General features: G+C 35.7%; 1 protein-coding gene across 4 annotated transcripts in view; it reads left to right on the top strand.

The window, feature by feature from the left end:
- REV3L (REV3 like, DNA directed polymerase zeta catalytic subunit) overlaps positions 1 to 17,319 on the top strand; it is a 190,888-nt gene that overhangs the window by 63,292 nt on the left and 110,277 nt on the right. For all 4 annotated transcript variants that reach the window (XM_036871281.1, XM_036871282.1, XM_036871283.1 and 1 more), the window contains exons 3-5: positions 4,653 to 4,727; positions 8,417 to 8,577; positions 13,796 to 13,895. In XM_036871281.1, coding sequence (XP_036727176.1) covers positions 4,653 to 4,727; positions 8,417 to 8,577; positions 13,796 to 13,895 — 336 coding nt within the window. The remainder of the gene's footprint in view (positions 1 to 4,652; positions 4,728 to 8,416; positions 8,578 to 13,795; positions 13,896 to 17,319) is intronic.

Genomic DNA, 17,319 nt, shown 5'->3' on the forward strand with positions numbered 1-17,319 from the left:
GGTTTGACAGCCATGAGAATGCACCTCTCAGATCTCCAAATACAAAGAACATAATTGAACAGTGGTTCCAGCTACTGCACTAAAATCCATCTATCATTCTGTGTAAACTGAAGCTGCTTTCCATAGGCTACTCCCAGCCAGCGGCTAAGCAGAGCAAGGCTACTAAGGCAGGCCTGTTTCTGGGAGACACTTGGGAACTCTGGGGCAGCCTTTCTGAACTTTCACTAGAATCACACTGCAATAAAAGACACTTCCACTCATCTTCCCTATGTCCCTCTCTCCTTCACTTAGATCAGACCTGTATCTAAGTCTTGTGGCTGTCCCACCCTCTCCTGAGTTCATCCTCATATTCTCTCACATGTGTTTCCACTAACAAATTTCTTACACATTTTGACATCTACTTCTTGGAGGACTCAGACTAACACACTTGAGAACTTAGTCAAAATACATTCTTTGGTCTCACCCCACATCTAATGAAGCAGATACTCTGGTGGTGGGACCCAGAAATTTGTGAGCCTTTCTGCTGATTCTGATGCATACTCAAGTTTGAGAAACCACCGCAGTAGGCTATTCTAAGGACTTTGGCTTTTACTGAGCTATTGCATGATTTTGAGCAGCCAGGATCTAACATATACTTGAAAGGGTTCCTTTAGCAACTGTGGGAAGAATAGATCATAGGGGCATAAGAGTTGAAACATTAATCTGGGTGAGAAAATATGGTGGCTTGAACTAGGGTAGTAGCAGGGGACTAGTGAGAAGTGGTCAGCTTCTAGATCTATTCTGAGGGTTGAGTCCCCAAGATTTGCTGTCTGATTGGATGAGGTTTGTGAGAGGAGTCAGGGATGACTACAAAATTTTGAGTCTGTGCAGATAGAGCAGGCTGGCAGGAAAGATTTAGAGCTCGTACTGGAACATATGAGTTGAATACATCTGTATGAAATCCATCGTAAATCTGTCTACTTCTTCCACCTTAATCCAAGTTTTCTCCTGGACCACCACAGTATCCTTTTAATTGAATTTCCTTCTTCTGTTCTCATCTCACTCCAGAGCTGCAGAAGTACCTGTCTTGTAATGTAAACTGGACCCTTTTAAAATCATTTAAAATCCTTGAGTGGCTTCATACTGTTTATAGAATAAAATTTAAGCTTCTGACCACAGCCTATGAGATCTGACCCCTGCCTGCCTCTGTAACTTTGCTCACTGTGTTCCATCCAGAAACACTGGTCTTCTTTCAGTTCCTCTGATGTGCTGAGCTCTTTCCCACCTTTGTACCTGCAGTTTCCTTTCCTTGAGTGCTCTACCCCTCTCCAGTCCTTCAAATCCTTCACCTCTCCAGAGAAGTTTTCTCTGACTTCCCTCCTTAAAATAGGTTGTTATTATTATTATTCTGTATCTTAGCCCATTCTTTGTTTCCTTTAGTACTTTACTATAGTTTGCAGTTATTTTAATTTTTTGTTTATTAGTTCTTATGTGTTTCTCCCACTAGCATGTAAGTTCCATGAGAAAAAAGACCATGTTTGTCTGTGCATCATTATATCCCTTGCACCTTGTATGGTGTTGGGCACTTAGTAGACAAGGCTCAATAACTATTTGTTTGAATAAATGAATGAGGTAAAGTTCACACCCATCCTATGATAGCAACAGTTAGGTTAAAGATAATTATCAGCTTTATATTCTAATTTTTTTATGTTTAATGATTCCTCAGAACTTTCCTATGTATATTATCATTTCAAAGTTGAATCTCCAAACAGCCTAGTGGAATGAATAATGAGTCACCAGTCTTTCTATATTTTTGGTGGGCATTTGTTAAAAGCATAGCCATACTTTTAAGTTAGTTGAGTTACAAATCTGGAGACCTGGAAGCAAAAGATGAGCTGTTCAGTCTAATTTATGGCTGCCATTCTCTTTTTTTCTCCCATTCTCATGTTTTCTATGTTTTTTTCTTATATAGGTCCCCTTTTCCCTTACCATGCATTGTAACTTCTATGATTCCTTTACTCCTTCAGTATTGCCTACTTCTTTAAGTAGGCAAGTTGCATCTAGCTATCAAATTAAAACTTGAACAAATTTAATTCCAGTCTTCCTAGACTGTATACTATACTGAAGCTGGGTTAAGAGAGAGGACCATGATCTTAGGCTCATTTCAGGGGTTCCTTGCCACTTAGCTATCATGATTCTAGAAAATATTCTATGAAAAGATTCTTAATCCATCTAAATTAATTAAATGAGGTTTTTTTTTTCACTATCTGTGCTCATTTTTATTCTCATTGTTATATTAAAAAACTAACTCCAATTATGAGATATAATTTTTTAAATATAAAAATATCTACTCTTGAACTCTGCTGCATTCTACTTTCTTTCTCCCAGAGAGTCTCCCTGTGGAGAAATTCTTTTGGCAAAATCAACTAAAGTCAACAGCAGAAAGTAAGGATTGCAGGTTAAATTATACAGAGACTTTCTTGGCCAGAAGAAGCAGAAAACTGAATTTATAGAATTTCCAGGCTATATTTTGGGGCAATAGATACAAAAGCAGAATCCTAGATTTACAAAGAATTGTAGGGATTTGATAGTCTTGTATTCAGTTTTTGAAATTTATAAGATTCTAATTGTAAAAACCTAAAGATTTTTAGCAAAAACAAAGCAAAGATAATGTGGACCACACCAGTGCAGATTTAATTCTCTTTTTTTTCCATTTATCTGGCTAAAGGTATAACTCCTATCTTTAGACAGAGAGCTATATTTATGTATATGAAAAATACCAAAGCAGGAGGAATAAAGAATTGAATTTTGCTGGTGAGAGAGAATGAGATCAGTCATATAATGTGTGTTTCACCCCTTCCTTCATGGCAACAAAAATGGGGTGAACAGCATCAAACTAGACAGGAAAGGGTAAGTGTTATTTTAAAACTAGAAAAAAAAAGGGTAAAGGGTAGGGGATAGGGAGTGATGGTCAGAGTAGGCCTTTCTGAGGAGGTGAGTTTAAGCAGAGACCTGAATGAAGACTGAAAGTAAGCCATACAAAGGTGCAGGGCAGAACTTTCTAGGCAGAGGAAATGGCAGATTACTTGAGAGTGGATCAAGTTAGAAGGTGCTGAAATGTTTAGAATGGCTGGAGGAAAAAGGAAGCGGGGGTGTGAGATAAGATTGGAGTGAGCGGTAAGGATGAGACAAAGAACGTTTTAGACCTTTTTATTTATTTATTTATTTTTGGCTGTGTTGGGTCTTCGTTTCTGTGCGAGGGCTTTCTCTAGTTGTGGCAAGCGAGGGCCACTCTTCATCGCGGTGCGCGGGCCTCTCACTATCGCGGCCTTTCTTGTTGCGGAGCACAGGCTCCAGACGCGCAGGCTCAGTAGTTGTGGCTCACAGGCCTAGTTGCTCGGCGGCATGTGGGATCTTCCCAGACCAGGGCTCGAACCCGTGTCCCCTGCATTGGCAGGCAGATTCTCAACCACTGCGCCACCAGGGAAGCCCCCCCCCCCTCCTTTTTTTTTTTTTAATAGAAATTGCTTTACAGCAATCATACAGATGGTTCTGACCTAAAGGCTTGAAATAGCTTATATAAAAAAAAAGTTGTTTAAATATACCTCAAATAATGACTCTGTTGCCAGCTTACTCCTGTATTTAAGGTCTACTACACTGTCAGACATGACAGAGAGAAATGGTGTCCTAATGAGGGTAAGTTCTATCTAGTGCCCATCATAAGGGGAAAATATTTTTTTAATGAAAAGAAATTGAGTTTATCCACCTAAAGATTTAACCAGCCACTATTTACAGACAAACTCTAGGCAAATACTTTTTATTTTGTCTATAAATTCAGACCTATTTATATATTGTTTCTAATTATATCATCTTTGAAAATGGTAGTCTGTATATCAGAGTTTCAGATCCTCCTGAAATGATATAACATGATAGCCCAACTTATTCCTTCTTGCATTGAGGACTTGTTTCTCTCCCTATCACATAGATTTTTGCTTCTCCCTTTCCCCCCTCTAGCTGATACCCTGAGAAGAACCGAGCCTCAACATAAATAGGGTCCTTAGTAAAGCCGTCGTCTTTTCAATCTCTTAAGTTCCTGTCTACATAGTTTTCACAGGTTTCCTTTGATTTGAGTGTGTGTTTTATATACACATATGCATATGTACATATGTATAACAGGTAAATTGTCTCTGCTTAGTGAACTTGTAAAATTAATAACAGAGACAAATAAAAGTGATACAAATTCTGTCAATTAAAGGACTTTGTTGATGAACAGCTTTAGTTTTTGACAGAAAAAGTGGGAAATGGGAAAAGGTATCAGAAAGGTCTCTGTTCTTCTCATACATGGTCTGAGTAAAGAGTCACTTTTTAATAGAGCCATGATGATTGAAATTAAGGTATAAATAGTTTGCTGCTCCTTTTTGTCCCTAGTTTTTTTTAAGTGGTATTTTTAAACTTTTTTAAAAGAAGTAACAAGAGTTTATCATGTCATATGTTAACCTTGTGGTAGGTTTAATTGAAAAGTCTTGGAGGTTCTTTTGTTTTGTGGGGGGGGGGTTGGTAATATTCAATGTAAGTAAGACTGAATTAGGCCAGCTGAGTCCATTTAGGGCAATAAGTTGCATTATTTCATCTCTGATGAAAATAAATTGAAATATCTTTTTCTTTTATTTCAGGCCTTTTTATGGTTATCATGAGAAGGAAAGACACTTTATGAAGATCTATCTTTACAACCCTGCAATGGTGAAAAGGTACAAAGATAAATGAAATAAAAAATGAATAACTATCACTTAAGTATTTTAATAATAAAAAGAAAAATCTAGAAGAAAGGCCTGTATAGTTTGTAGCATTATTAAAGAAAGAGACCATAATATGTACATACATGTGTAAAGAGAGAGAGTCATGGCTTGGACTCTAGGAAGGATATTTTAAGGGTAAGGGACCTTGTTTTACACCCAACTGCTTCTTTTCTGTTTTAGATTTAGAGAGTTTGTAGAAGTATATAAAGAGAGATGGTTGGCTGCCTTGTATAATAATCCTACTGCCCTGCTAGCCAGACCAAATGTTCAATACCAAGAGAAATTCATTCTTCAGTTTCAAAGCAAGGAGAAATATGTGAGAGTGAGGCCAGAGTGGGAGAGCTTTCTACTGTGAACTTAACCACTTTTCAGTACTTAAAAGATTTTTCTGATGAGATAGGTGATGTTATTAACATTTTTTTCCATATTGTTTAATGAAATGTATCACCATTTAGAAGATTTATATAACTTAGTGGATCTATATTTTCCAAACGACCAGTGCATGACGTTAGAAAATTATGCATGGGTAAAAATACTCCCAAGTGTTAGGTAGACCAATAGATTTTAATATAACAGAGTACAAAAAGTTCATTGATATGGTTTCAAATTCCACATTATTGCTGACCTTTAAGAAACTACCACTCCATTGCATTTCCGTGTAGTAGAAACAAAGATCAACGTTTACCTGAAAAGACTATTCAGTTACTCTTCCTTTTTCCAATTATTTATCTGTGTAAGGCTGGATTTTCTTCATATGCTTCAACCAAACAATATATCAGAACAGACTGGGCTGAAGCAGATGTGTGAATCCAACTGTCTTCTATTAAAACAGAGGTTTGCAAAGATGTAAAACAATTCCTCTTTTCACTAAATTGTTTTTGTTTTGGAAAACATAGGATTTTGTAATATATAAAACACTGTTATTTATGTTAACATATAATGGGTTTATTGTTGTTATTTTAAAATTAGTAAATAAGTTTCTTAAAATTTTCTGTTTTAACTTGATTTGGTAAGTGTCAATGGATATAAGCCACATAAACAAAAGCTCTTTGATGCTGTCAATAATTTTTAAGAATGAAAAGGGGTCCTGGGGCCAAAAGTTTGAGAACCATAAAAATAAAGCTCTCTTAATTTTCTGTCACAGATTCTTAAAATCTGTTCACAGCCATTCTGTCCTTCTCACTGCCTATTACAGTGGAAGAGATTTACCCCCTTACCTCTAAAGCTCATATTCCACCCTCTTTGACCTTTTCTTCCATCTATCAGTTATCCCCATCTCCCTTTCCACACCATTTAAATATTAATAAGACTCTGTTAATTTTACACATACACACATTCATACTCAAAGACATTCATACTTACAGCTATTCTCCCAGAAGATTTTTTTTTTTTTTGCCTGTGTTGGGTCTTTGTTGCTGCGCATGGGCTTTTCTCTAGTTGTAGCGAGCGGGGGCTACTCTTCCTTGCAGTGCACGGGCTTCTCATTGTGGTGGCTTCTCTTGTTGCAGAGCACGAGCTCTAGGTGCGCAGGCTTCAGTAGTTGTGGCGTGCAGGCTCAGTAGTTGTGGCACATGGGCTTAGTTGCTCCGCAGCATGTGGGATCTTCCCAGACCAGGGATCGAACCCGTGTCCCCTGCATTGGCAGACGGATTCTCAACCACTGCGCCACCAGGGAAGTCCCTTCCCGGAAGAATTTATCTATATTTTGTGTGTTCAGTATCTTACCTCCCATTCACTCTTTAACTTACTCCAATATAGGCTCTACTTCAACCATTTCACTCAAATTACCTTCATTAGTGACCTCAGTGTTGTTAAACCCAATTAACACCTCTTTGTCCTTACCTTTTGACTGCTTGTCAGTGCTTAGGTACCTTAAAATAAAGCTGCTTTGATGTAAACCTTTTCTGGTTTTCCTCATACCTTTCTGGTCATTCATGTTTACAACACTTTGTCGATTCCTCTTTTAACATTGTGGTTGTTTCTTGGACTTTTGTCTTAGGCATTGATTTTTTTCTCTCTATATGTGCCCTTCACTTTACAGTCTTATATACTCCCATTTTTTAAAATGTTTATGCATTTGGCTTCCAAATGTATATCAGCAGCTTGAATTTTCCTCCAGAGCTCCTGACCAGTATATCAAACCATCTACTGGATAAATAGAATAGCACTATAGTTAAGAGTGAGGGGTCAAGTCAGAGAAAATTTGGGTTGAATTTTAGCTCTTCCACTTTTTATTTGTGTGATTTTGGACAACATTTTGATCTAAGACCCAGTTTCTCTGTTTATAAAATGGAGATAGTAGTACCATAGGTAGTAAGAATTACTTGAGATTAAGCATTTAGAGCACCTAATACAGTGTCCAGTACATAGTGCCCCAAAATATGTTTGCTTCCTCTACTCTGTTAATAAAATTATCCTTATCCTCATCTTTATTATCATTTATTTCTAATATTTTTATAGAAATCTCCCTGAATGCTCCAGTATACCTAAACTCCAGTATGTCTAAAACTGAGTTTGTCTTTATTTCCTCTCCAAATAAAATCCCCAAACAAACCTGTTTTCTTCCAGTAATGTAGCACCACCAACTAGCTGCTTAACCAAGATATCTAGGCATTATCCTCAACTCATATTGTCTCACCCTCCATATCTAGTTAGTCATCAAGGCCTGACCATTTTATTTCTTATATGTCTCCTGAATCAACACATTTCCATGATCCTTGTTAAAGCCACCATCATCTTATTTTTTCCACAGTAATCTCTCACTCTCTGTCTCTAGTGTTCTGCATTCTCTAGCTAACCTGGTCATTTCATTTTCCTGCTCTTCACTTCACAGGCACATTCCACCACCTTTTCAGATGTCTTTAATAGGCTCTGCATGATATGACTTCTCATTACCTCTCTACCCTTCCCCCACCACCACCATAGCCTCTGTCTCTAAGCCTCACTCAGTGGTTTCAGTTCTTGAATAAACCACATTTTCTTGTGACCCTTTACATGTGCAATTTTATTCGCATGAAATACTCTTCTCCTCTCTGAGAAAAAGTATTTCCAGTTCATTGTTTAGTCTCCTGCTTTAGAGACTTCTCTTCAAGAAGGCTTTGCAGAAGCTAGTCTGGTTAATATCCCTTCTAGATGTTTCATATACTTCCCCTGCATAGCACTTGCACTATTTATAATTGCCTATTGTTTGTATTCCCCATCATGAAGGAAAAATAGCTCAGAGAATAAAAATATCAAAAGTGGTAACATCTCTGTGTGGTTGATTGAGTCATATGTCCTTTTTTAGAATTTTTGTATAACCTTTTCAATTTTTTTTCTGAACTTTTTTAAAAAGCTCATATTTAAAAAATCCTTTTGACATTTTAGGTTTTTCAGTATAGTTAGCATTAAATTAGTTTTAGAAGTCAAAATATTCTTCATTCAAGGCATTTTTTGTCATTTTCTTTCAGAGCATGCAGCTTACTTTAAAACTTGATTTTAAACTTTCAATTTCCAACAAAATACAAATTTCCAGTATAATTGAAATCAAAATTTTGTGTGCTAGTATAATGTGTTTTATTCTCTATATTTGTATAATCACCATTTCACTTAACATTTTAGGAAACATAATTTTATGATATAACTTTTTTTTTCTAATTTAGGATATGTGAACTTTTGCAAAGTGGAGCCATAATGAATAAATTTTATCAGCCTCATGAAGCGCATATTCCCTACCTCCTACAGCTCTTCATTGACTACAATCTGTATGGAATGAATTTAATAAATCTGGCTGCTGTCAAGTTCCGAAAAGCAAGGAGGAAAAGTAAGGTTAATTTTGCAAGTTCAAATTAAAGCTTTGAACAAGTATTATGTAATTTATGATTTATAAAATAATATATATTTAGAAAATAAATGCTGAGTGGATAAAGAATAAAAAGAAATATGCAAAAATGTCTTAGAGTGTATCAGGAAAAGAATCTCAAAGTAAATTTTTTTGGTAATAGCTTTATTGAGATATAATTCACATGCCTTACAATTCACTCATTTAAAATGGACACCTCTGTGGTTTTTAATATATTCACAGAGCTGTGCATCCATCACCACAATCAAATTTAGAACATTTTCAACACCTCTAAAGGAAATCCTATAGTCTTTATCAATCACCCCCAATCCTCCCATGCCTCCACCCCTTAGCAACCATGAATCTTCTTTCTGTCTCTCTGTTTGCCCATTCTGCACATCTCATATAAATGGAATCATATGTTTGTTTGTTTTCACTTAGCCTAATGTTTTCATGGTTCATCCATGTTGTGGCATGTATCAGTATTTCATTCCTTTTTATGGCCAGGTAATATTCTGCTATGAATATGCTACATCGTTTATTGATTCATCAATTGACGGATGTTTGGGTTTCCTCCTTTTGGCTCTTATGAACAGTGCTGCTGTGAACATTCATGTACAAGTATTCGTGTAGCCGTATGTTTTCATTTCTCTTGGGCATATACCTAGGAATAGAATTTCTGGTTAAAATGCTGTAACATCTTTTGCATTTTATTGTTGGATTCCTTCTCCTCTACTTAAAACAAAGTGAAACCAACATTTTTCCTCCAACCCTGCTGTCCTTTCTGTTATAATTATTTTCTTCTCTTTCACTGACAAACTTTTAAAACCAAAAGTTAGCCTTTTTTTCTCTTGTTGTTTACCAGCTATTCTTTTTTGGTTTAACTCCTTGGGTTTCTTCTACCATACCCAAACTGTGCTCTGAAAAGTAACCAGGGAGGACTTTTTCCCCCTGAATGGTGGGTTAGGTTATTGGGATCCACCCTCCTACTAAAACCAATTTAAGAACTAGGTAAGATTTTTTTTTTTTTAATCTTAATCTATCGCAGAGACTATAAACAATAAAGAAGTACTGGCCGAAAGAGGAGATAGAGTGCTGAAAACAGCCTTTGCCCTGAGGGGTTTGCTAATCCTGGCTGCCTCCATTGAGACAGCCTTACTAGGTGAGGGAGCCAGAAACAACAACTCAGGGCCTGCTGGACAGGTTGGAACCCTCCAGAGTAAGGTAGGGTTTCAAAGAGATAGACCCAAACTAGGAAGTGGAACAACTTTGAGGCATTTCAGCCCAGTTTGAATCTCCTGGGACTAAAAGAGATTCCCAAATCTAGAACTTCATCTTAGGTGGTGGAATCATTGGGTATCCATATGCCAGAAAATAAAAATAAGAGACCAGACAGATACTTCATACCTTGTATAAAAATTAACTCAAAATGGATCAGAGACTTAAATGTAAAATATAAATCTATCAGACTTCTAGAAGAAAACAATGAGAAAATCTCCTGACAAGTTGATTTCGTCAAAGTTAAAAACTTTTTCTCTGTAAAAAATAATATTAAGAGAATAAAAAGATAAGTCACAGACTGGGAGAGAATATTTTCAAATTACATAGCTGATAAAGTACTTATATCTTGAATATATAAAGAATTCCTAAAACTCGATAATAGGAAAGCAAACAACCCCATTAAAAATGGTCAAAAGACCTGAACAGACACTTCAACAAAGAAGAAGATATAAGGATGGCAAACAGGAATAGATGATTCTCAACAGTATATATCATTAGGGAAATGCATTTTATTTTATTTATTTATTTATTTATTTATTAAGAGCTCCTGAATTATTTATTTATTTATTTATTTATTTGACCGTGTTGGGTCTTCGTTTCTGTGCGAGGGCTTTCTCTAGTTGCGGCGAGCAGGGACCACTCTTCATCGCGGTGCGCGGGCCTCTCACTATCACGGCCTCTCTTGTTGCGGAGCACAGGCTCCAGACGCGCAGGCTCAGTAGTTGTGGCTCATGGGCCTAGTCGCTCCGCGGCATGTGGGATCTTCCCAGACCAGGGCTCGAACCCGTGTCCCCTGCATTAGCAGGCAGATTCTCAACCATTGCGCCACCAGGGAAGCCCGGGAAATGCATTTTAAAACCACAAAGAGCAACCATTACACGCCTATTAGAATGGTTAAAATCCAAAAAAAACTAGGCATAAACAAATGCTGGTAAGGATGGGAACAGCATCAACTCTCATTCATTGCTTGTGGGAAGGCAAAATGGTGTAGTCACTTTGGAAGACAGTTTGGCAGTTTCTTGTAATGTTAAATATAGACTTACCATATGACCCAGCAGTTACACTCCTGTATGTTTACCAAGTGATTTAAAACTCATGTCCACCTAAAAACCTGTATGCAAATGTATATAGCAACTTTATTTCATAATTGCTAAAAATCTAAAGTAACCAAGATGTCCACTCAATGGGGCAATGGATAAACTGTTAATATACCAATACAGTGGAATGTTATTTATCAGTAAAACACATCAAGCTCTTGATTCATACAACATCGATGAATCTTTAATGCATTTTACTAAGTGAAAGAAGCCAGACCCAGAGGACTACAAGTTGTTTGATTTTATTCATACAACATTCTGGTAAAGGCAAAACTGTAGAAATGTAAAACATATTAATGGTTGCCAGGAGTTGGAGAAGAGGAGAATGTTGACTACAAAGCCAATATATAGGGGAAATTTTAGGATGAAGGAATTATTCTGTATGTTACTGGCATGGTGGTATGATTCTGTGCATTCTTGAAACCCATGAAATTGTACCTTAACCAAGTATTGGTGGTTAACATCTCCAGTGATGGCATGTGGATATCGTGTCCCCTCTCATACGATATGATGAGGCTGCTTCACATCTGTGGTATTCTTCATGGAAACCCATAATAACAATCTAATCATGAGGAAAACATCAACGAACCCAGATTGGAGGACGTCCTATAGGTGAACTGACCAGTACTGATGACTGTCAAGGTCATGAAAAACAAGGAAAGACTGAGAAATAGACCAGAGGAGACTAGGGAGACATGATAACTAACTACAATGTGGTACCCTACATTGGATCCTGAAACAGAAAATGGAGAGTAGTGGATAAACTGCTGAAATTCAAATAAAGTGTATAGTGTAGCTAATACGAAGGTATCTGTGTCAGTTTTTTTGTTTTGACAGATGTGCTATAATGTAAAATGTTAACAATGGGAGGCGTGTGGTAAGCAGATTCAGAAACTGTACCATCCTTGTAACTTTCCTGTATTTAAAATTATTCCAAAATAAAAAGGTTATTGGGGGAAAAAAGAATAACAGTTTGGTTATCAGTGTCAAATATAGCTGGGAGTTCAAGAAGAATTGACGAATGGAAAAGGTTCTAGAGAATGTACGGGAGGTATTTATAGGAAAAGGAGGTCAGTTTTACAAAAGTTTGTTTCCAGTAGGTGAAAAAGCATGAGAAAAGTTTGAATTAGCAAATATATGTAAGCCATTTATTTTAGTTATAAAAGTTAGATGAGTATTGGAAGGGATTTTTTTTCAAAATATGGAAAACTTTTACAATTTGAAGGCAGAAATAAATGAAATTTCGTTGGGGGAAATTAAAAGCAGGGAAATTTCAAGTATGGTGAAATAAAATGTTTATTTTAGGTTTTTGTTTTGTAAAAAAAAATAGATAAAAGATTATAATGAAATCATGAAAAGAATAGGTGAATTTTTTTTGTATTTTGTCACGTAATATCAGACTCATAATTAAATGGACAGTAAACTTCTTATTGTAAATATGTTACATATATATGCACAACTTAACATTTTAATCTTGTAAGACAAGTTAATTTAGTACATAATGTAGTCTTTTGAAAGTAAATTCAAAAGTGAAAAATATTTAGAAATTTTAATATTACATATGCATATACCATTTTGTCTTATTATTCAGTTATATACTCAGTTGCCAAATGAAACGGAGATGTTGCTAATTACTGTTGTTAAGGTGAAGTATATAGAAGTAATTAAATAGAGTAAATATCTTTAGCATCACAGAGGGATTTTTTTACAGTTCTCCATAGTGGCTTTATATTACATTTTTAACATCCAGAGTTGAAAAGAATTATATATGTATTTATAAAAGAAAATAATACATAAAGTAGAGGTAAAGTGTGAATTCTTATACTGTGATAGATAACTTTGAATTAGTAAACTTGTATAGATTTTTCACTCATATAAATTTCTTAGAAAATAATATTTGTGTTTTAATTTACAACTTGCAAAGTAATTTCATATAAATGCCCTAGCCACATAACAGCAAAGCCTTCAAAAACTTCTGAAGGTATATAGAATCAGTTACATGGTTTGTTATGTGTTTTGTTAAAATAGCAAAGATGGTAAGTCTAATTAATTACATAATTTTGTGATCAAGCTAACCAAATAAGAAAAAGTATCAAATTTAGTGGAGAGGATTGCAAATTTAATATCTTTCTTAATGTTAGGATTCCTTCTTTGCCACTCACTCAAGCTTTCTTTATCTGAAAATTTAAATTCCCCATAAGAGGTCACAAAAAAATTGCTAAAATTTAGAGACTACTTCCAAAGCATGGCCCCAGGACTCAGTTTCTGCAGCTGGGACAACTAAGCAAATGCATAGTTCCCTCCAACTGCTCGTCAAATTGTATTTGCATTTGCCCCAGGTTTCCACTCACTGTTACTGCCATTACTTTCGAAATGCATTGTGTATTTTCTTTTTATTCAGGGATTAGCATTAAAGTATGTTTTGAGTTTTATCTGGAATCTGATTTCCACTAGAATTTTAGTTGAGGCTCATATAGAATACCCTAGGAATTTAAAGTCTACAAAAATTCTTAGTTCTTTATTTTTAAAATGAGATTTGAAGCATACCTATCACAATAGCGCATTTAAATGTATCATACTTTTATTCTAGTATGAAGGTATTGTGGCCATTTCTCTTTCATATCCATATATTGCAAATACTTTTCCCCATCTCAGTTTGGAATTGTTATTCTCCGCTGTGCATATGCATTCTGGTATGTTTATGAATTTTTAGGATACAATTTTAGGAACTGGTCATATGGGTTTTGTATACTAATATACTTAAAGGGTAATTATATGTAAGTTAAAAGTGGAACTTACCCCTTTTACCTTTTTATTCCTAGGTGATCCATTACGTGCGAGTGGATCTTGCAAGAATCAGCTACCAGGAAGAAATTCTCTTACTGGTACTTTATTTCGGTGGGAAGAAGACGAAATACCAAGGTTAGTTTATGTTGTAAAGGAAAGGAAAAGTTATTTACATATATCCTACTCTATTCAGAAATCAGTGGTTAGCATAATTTAATTTTAACCTTTATTATAATTGTTTTTTATCTATAAGTTTATCAAAAAAGCAAATCTCAACATTAGTGTATTACATGGATCATAGATTTCAAGAACAGACCGTGAAAATAGCATGAAAATATACCTAGTTATTACCTAATTAATAAAAGAAATCTGGATGTGTTTATACTTCTCTCCAACATCCATCTTCTTTGTACATTCTAAATTGACATCCTATAACTTGTCAAGTAAAAATCGCATAATAAAATAACAATTTAAAACCTAAATGGCGGGACTTCCCTGGTGGCGTAGTGGTTAAGAATCCATCTGCCAGTGCAGGGGACACGGGTTCGATCCGTGGTCTGGGAAGATCCCACATGCCGCGTAGCAACTAAGCCCCTGTGCCACAACTACTGAGCCTGTGCTCTAGAGCCCGTGAGCCACGACTTCTGAGCCCACGTACCTAGAGCCTGTGCTCTGCAAGAAGAGAAGACACCGCAGTGAGAAGCCCACACACCGCAGTGAAGAGTAGCCTCCACTCGCTGCAAATAGAGAAAGCCCACGCATAGCAAAAGAGACCCAACACAGCCAAAAAAACCCTAAATGGCGAATATTTTTAATAAAAATAACCCCCAATTATTTCCAAATATTAAATATTTGTGGGGAAAAAAGTGGGTTGACATAGTGTATATGAATAATACAACTTATAATTTCTTTTGACTTTTATTATTTATTAGACTTTCTTAGAGACGGTAACATATTCCAAATGTTTAGATTTCCCTACCATAAAGCAGATATATAATCAGTACCTATCTAAATTATCAGTAATAGCTTAATCTACATAGAACTCATAGGATTTCTGTTTTATGCCACAAAGTTGTTGCCCAAGCTTTCTTGATCCTTTTATTGATCATTTGGATATTGATAGGGTGGTATGGTTTCCTCTTTTCACTACACATATGTCACCTGATACTTTTTTTTAAATTTTATTTATTTATGTATGTATGTATGTATTTATTTATTTATGGCTGTGTTGGGTCTTTGTTTCTGTGCGAGGGCTTTCTCCAGTTGCGGCAAGCGGGGGCCACTCTTCATCGCGGCGCGCGGGCCTCTCACTATCGCGGCCTCTCTTCTTGCGGAGCACAGGCTCCAGACACGCAGGCTCAGCAATTGTGGCTCACGGGCCTAGTCGCTCCGCGGCATGTGGGATCTTCCCAGACCAGGGCTCGAACCCGTGTTCCCTGCATTGGCAGGCAGATTCTCAACCACTGCGCCACCAGGGAAGCCCTCCTGATACGTTTTTAAGCAGATATTTTTTATGTAAAGTGCAAAGTAGAAAAAGTGTTTAGTTAAATGACTTTATTTTTTATTTCAAAGTAAGAAAGTGTGAATTTATTAATCAGTTGAAGATAAACTGTCAAAATATTTGTTCAGAGCTTAATTTATATAGTTTAAGATCTTAATATGTTCTTCACAGAATTTCCATATTATAGAATTACTTGGGCTTTTTAAGACCTAAAATTAAGAGAGAATCTCATTAAATAATGATTGAAATACATTGTTTCATGACTGGAATATTATACCAGAATGAGACTTCAAAGACTTCAAATGGACAGTGACTTGCTTTACCTCTGGATTCAGTCAACATGTATCAGGACTTTTTGGTAAAAGTTGTATATGTACACATACACATGTACTTCTAGGTTCCTTCTCAGATACAGCAGAATTGTTTTTATAATTGTGTTGAAGTGGTATCAACTTTAGAGAGAGCATTATTTACCACATCAAATTCAATTTCTAATCAGTCCAGAGCAAAGTGACTGACAAACTATTTACTGTCTCATTTTTATGCCTGTGATACAGTTCCTCTATGTCTCTAAAATTGGAGCAAATCAGCTTAACCCAAGGATTTTACCTACTCACTAGATCCCGTGGTTTTCAAAGTTCTACACTGAGTAACTTGTTTTTTGCATGATCAATTCAAGTTCAGGTTTATTTTTATTTGAAGCCTTTTTGAACAAACATCTTTCTGGTTAGGTCATAAGACTATAGTAAAGCTTCACTGCTTATGACTTAGTTTGGAGAAGCTCTCTGTATTATAATGAAAAGTTTGAATCATTACTTTTAAGAGCAAAGGTATGAAAAGGCAAACTAGTGAAACTAGACAAGGTATTCAGAATTAGAATTTATAATAAATGTAGGCTAGCTATATATTTTTGTCCCAAGTTTTTAGGATTCTTATATTAAATATGAAAATCCATAATTTCATCAAATACAGATAACATAATGTCAAACATTTTTGCCAAATCAGTGCTCTTAAATTTTATTAGTCTCATTTTTATCCCCAGTACTAGCACCTTCCTCTGGGTACCTTTTTTTGTTTGGTTTTTTTTTTTAACCCAAAAGTATTTTATATCCCTTCACAAATATTATTTCAAGGGCCATAACAAATAGAGAGCAACAAACTCATAATAAGAGTGCTGAGTTAGCAGCTGTACTAACCTTACCTGCTAGCTTGTTGTAAATTACCACATATCCTGGACCTTCAGGGTCATTTGCCAGAGTGTTGAATTCACAGAAGTTGAGTCTACTGCAGTAATATCAACCTGGCTGTCCATCAGAATGATCTGAAGAGATTTTTTAAATTGTAGATGTCTGAGCTCCACCCTCAGTGATTGTAATTACTGACTGTAATTGTCTGTTGTGTTAAGCTATGAACAGAATGTTCAGAGAGGCATGGTTGTCTAAATACCATTGTATTGCTTATCTACCTTTCATGACTAAAGTGAATGGTCTACATGTATTTGCTGACTCAATTTTTTTACTCACTTTTTCTGTTTACTGGAAACAAATTTTTAATTCTGAAAACTACTTCCTTTCCCTAGGAACTCCTCCTATACTGAATGTCTGAAGTAGGCAAGAAATAGTTGTAAATTCCTACTATGAGATTGCATTTTTTAATGTTATTGTTTCCCTCCTTTGTCACAAATGTTCTACTCCTGGAAAATTCACCCTTGAAATGTATAATACAACGCTTCCAAAAGTGTGAAACTTTTTAGTATAAAGGAGAAAACTGTTGGCCAAAAACTATTTTATCTGGTACTTTAATTCATGGCATAACTGATGTTGGTAAATTATATGGGTAAAGAAGACACGCTATATTGAGAATTACTTTTTCTGAAAGTTAAAGGGATGGATATATTGTGATAGGTTGACTAATATGTCCCTTCTCTATCAATGGTAAAAAGATATATGTGTGTGTTGTGTCTATGCATATATATAAATAGTAAAAGTTCTGTGGTTTAACAAATTAATCTCTAATATTCCATCAAAATTTCTATTCAAACACCCATTCCTTAGGTAT

The sequence above is a fragment of the Balaenoptera musculus genome, chromosome 12, assembly GCF_009873245.2.
Source record: "Balaenoptera musculus isolate JJ_BM4_2016_0621 chromosome 12, mBalMus1.pri.v3, whole genome shotgun sequence".
NCBI lineage: Eukaryota > Metazoa > Chordata > Mammalia > Artiodactyla > Balaenopteridae > Balaenoptera > Balaenoptera musculus.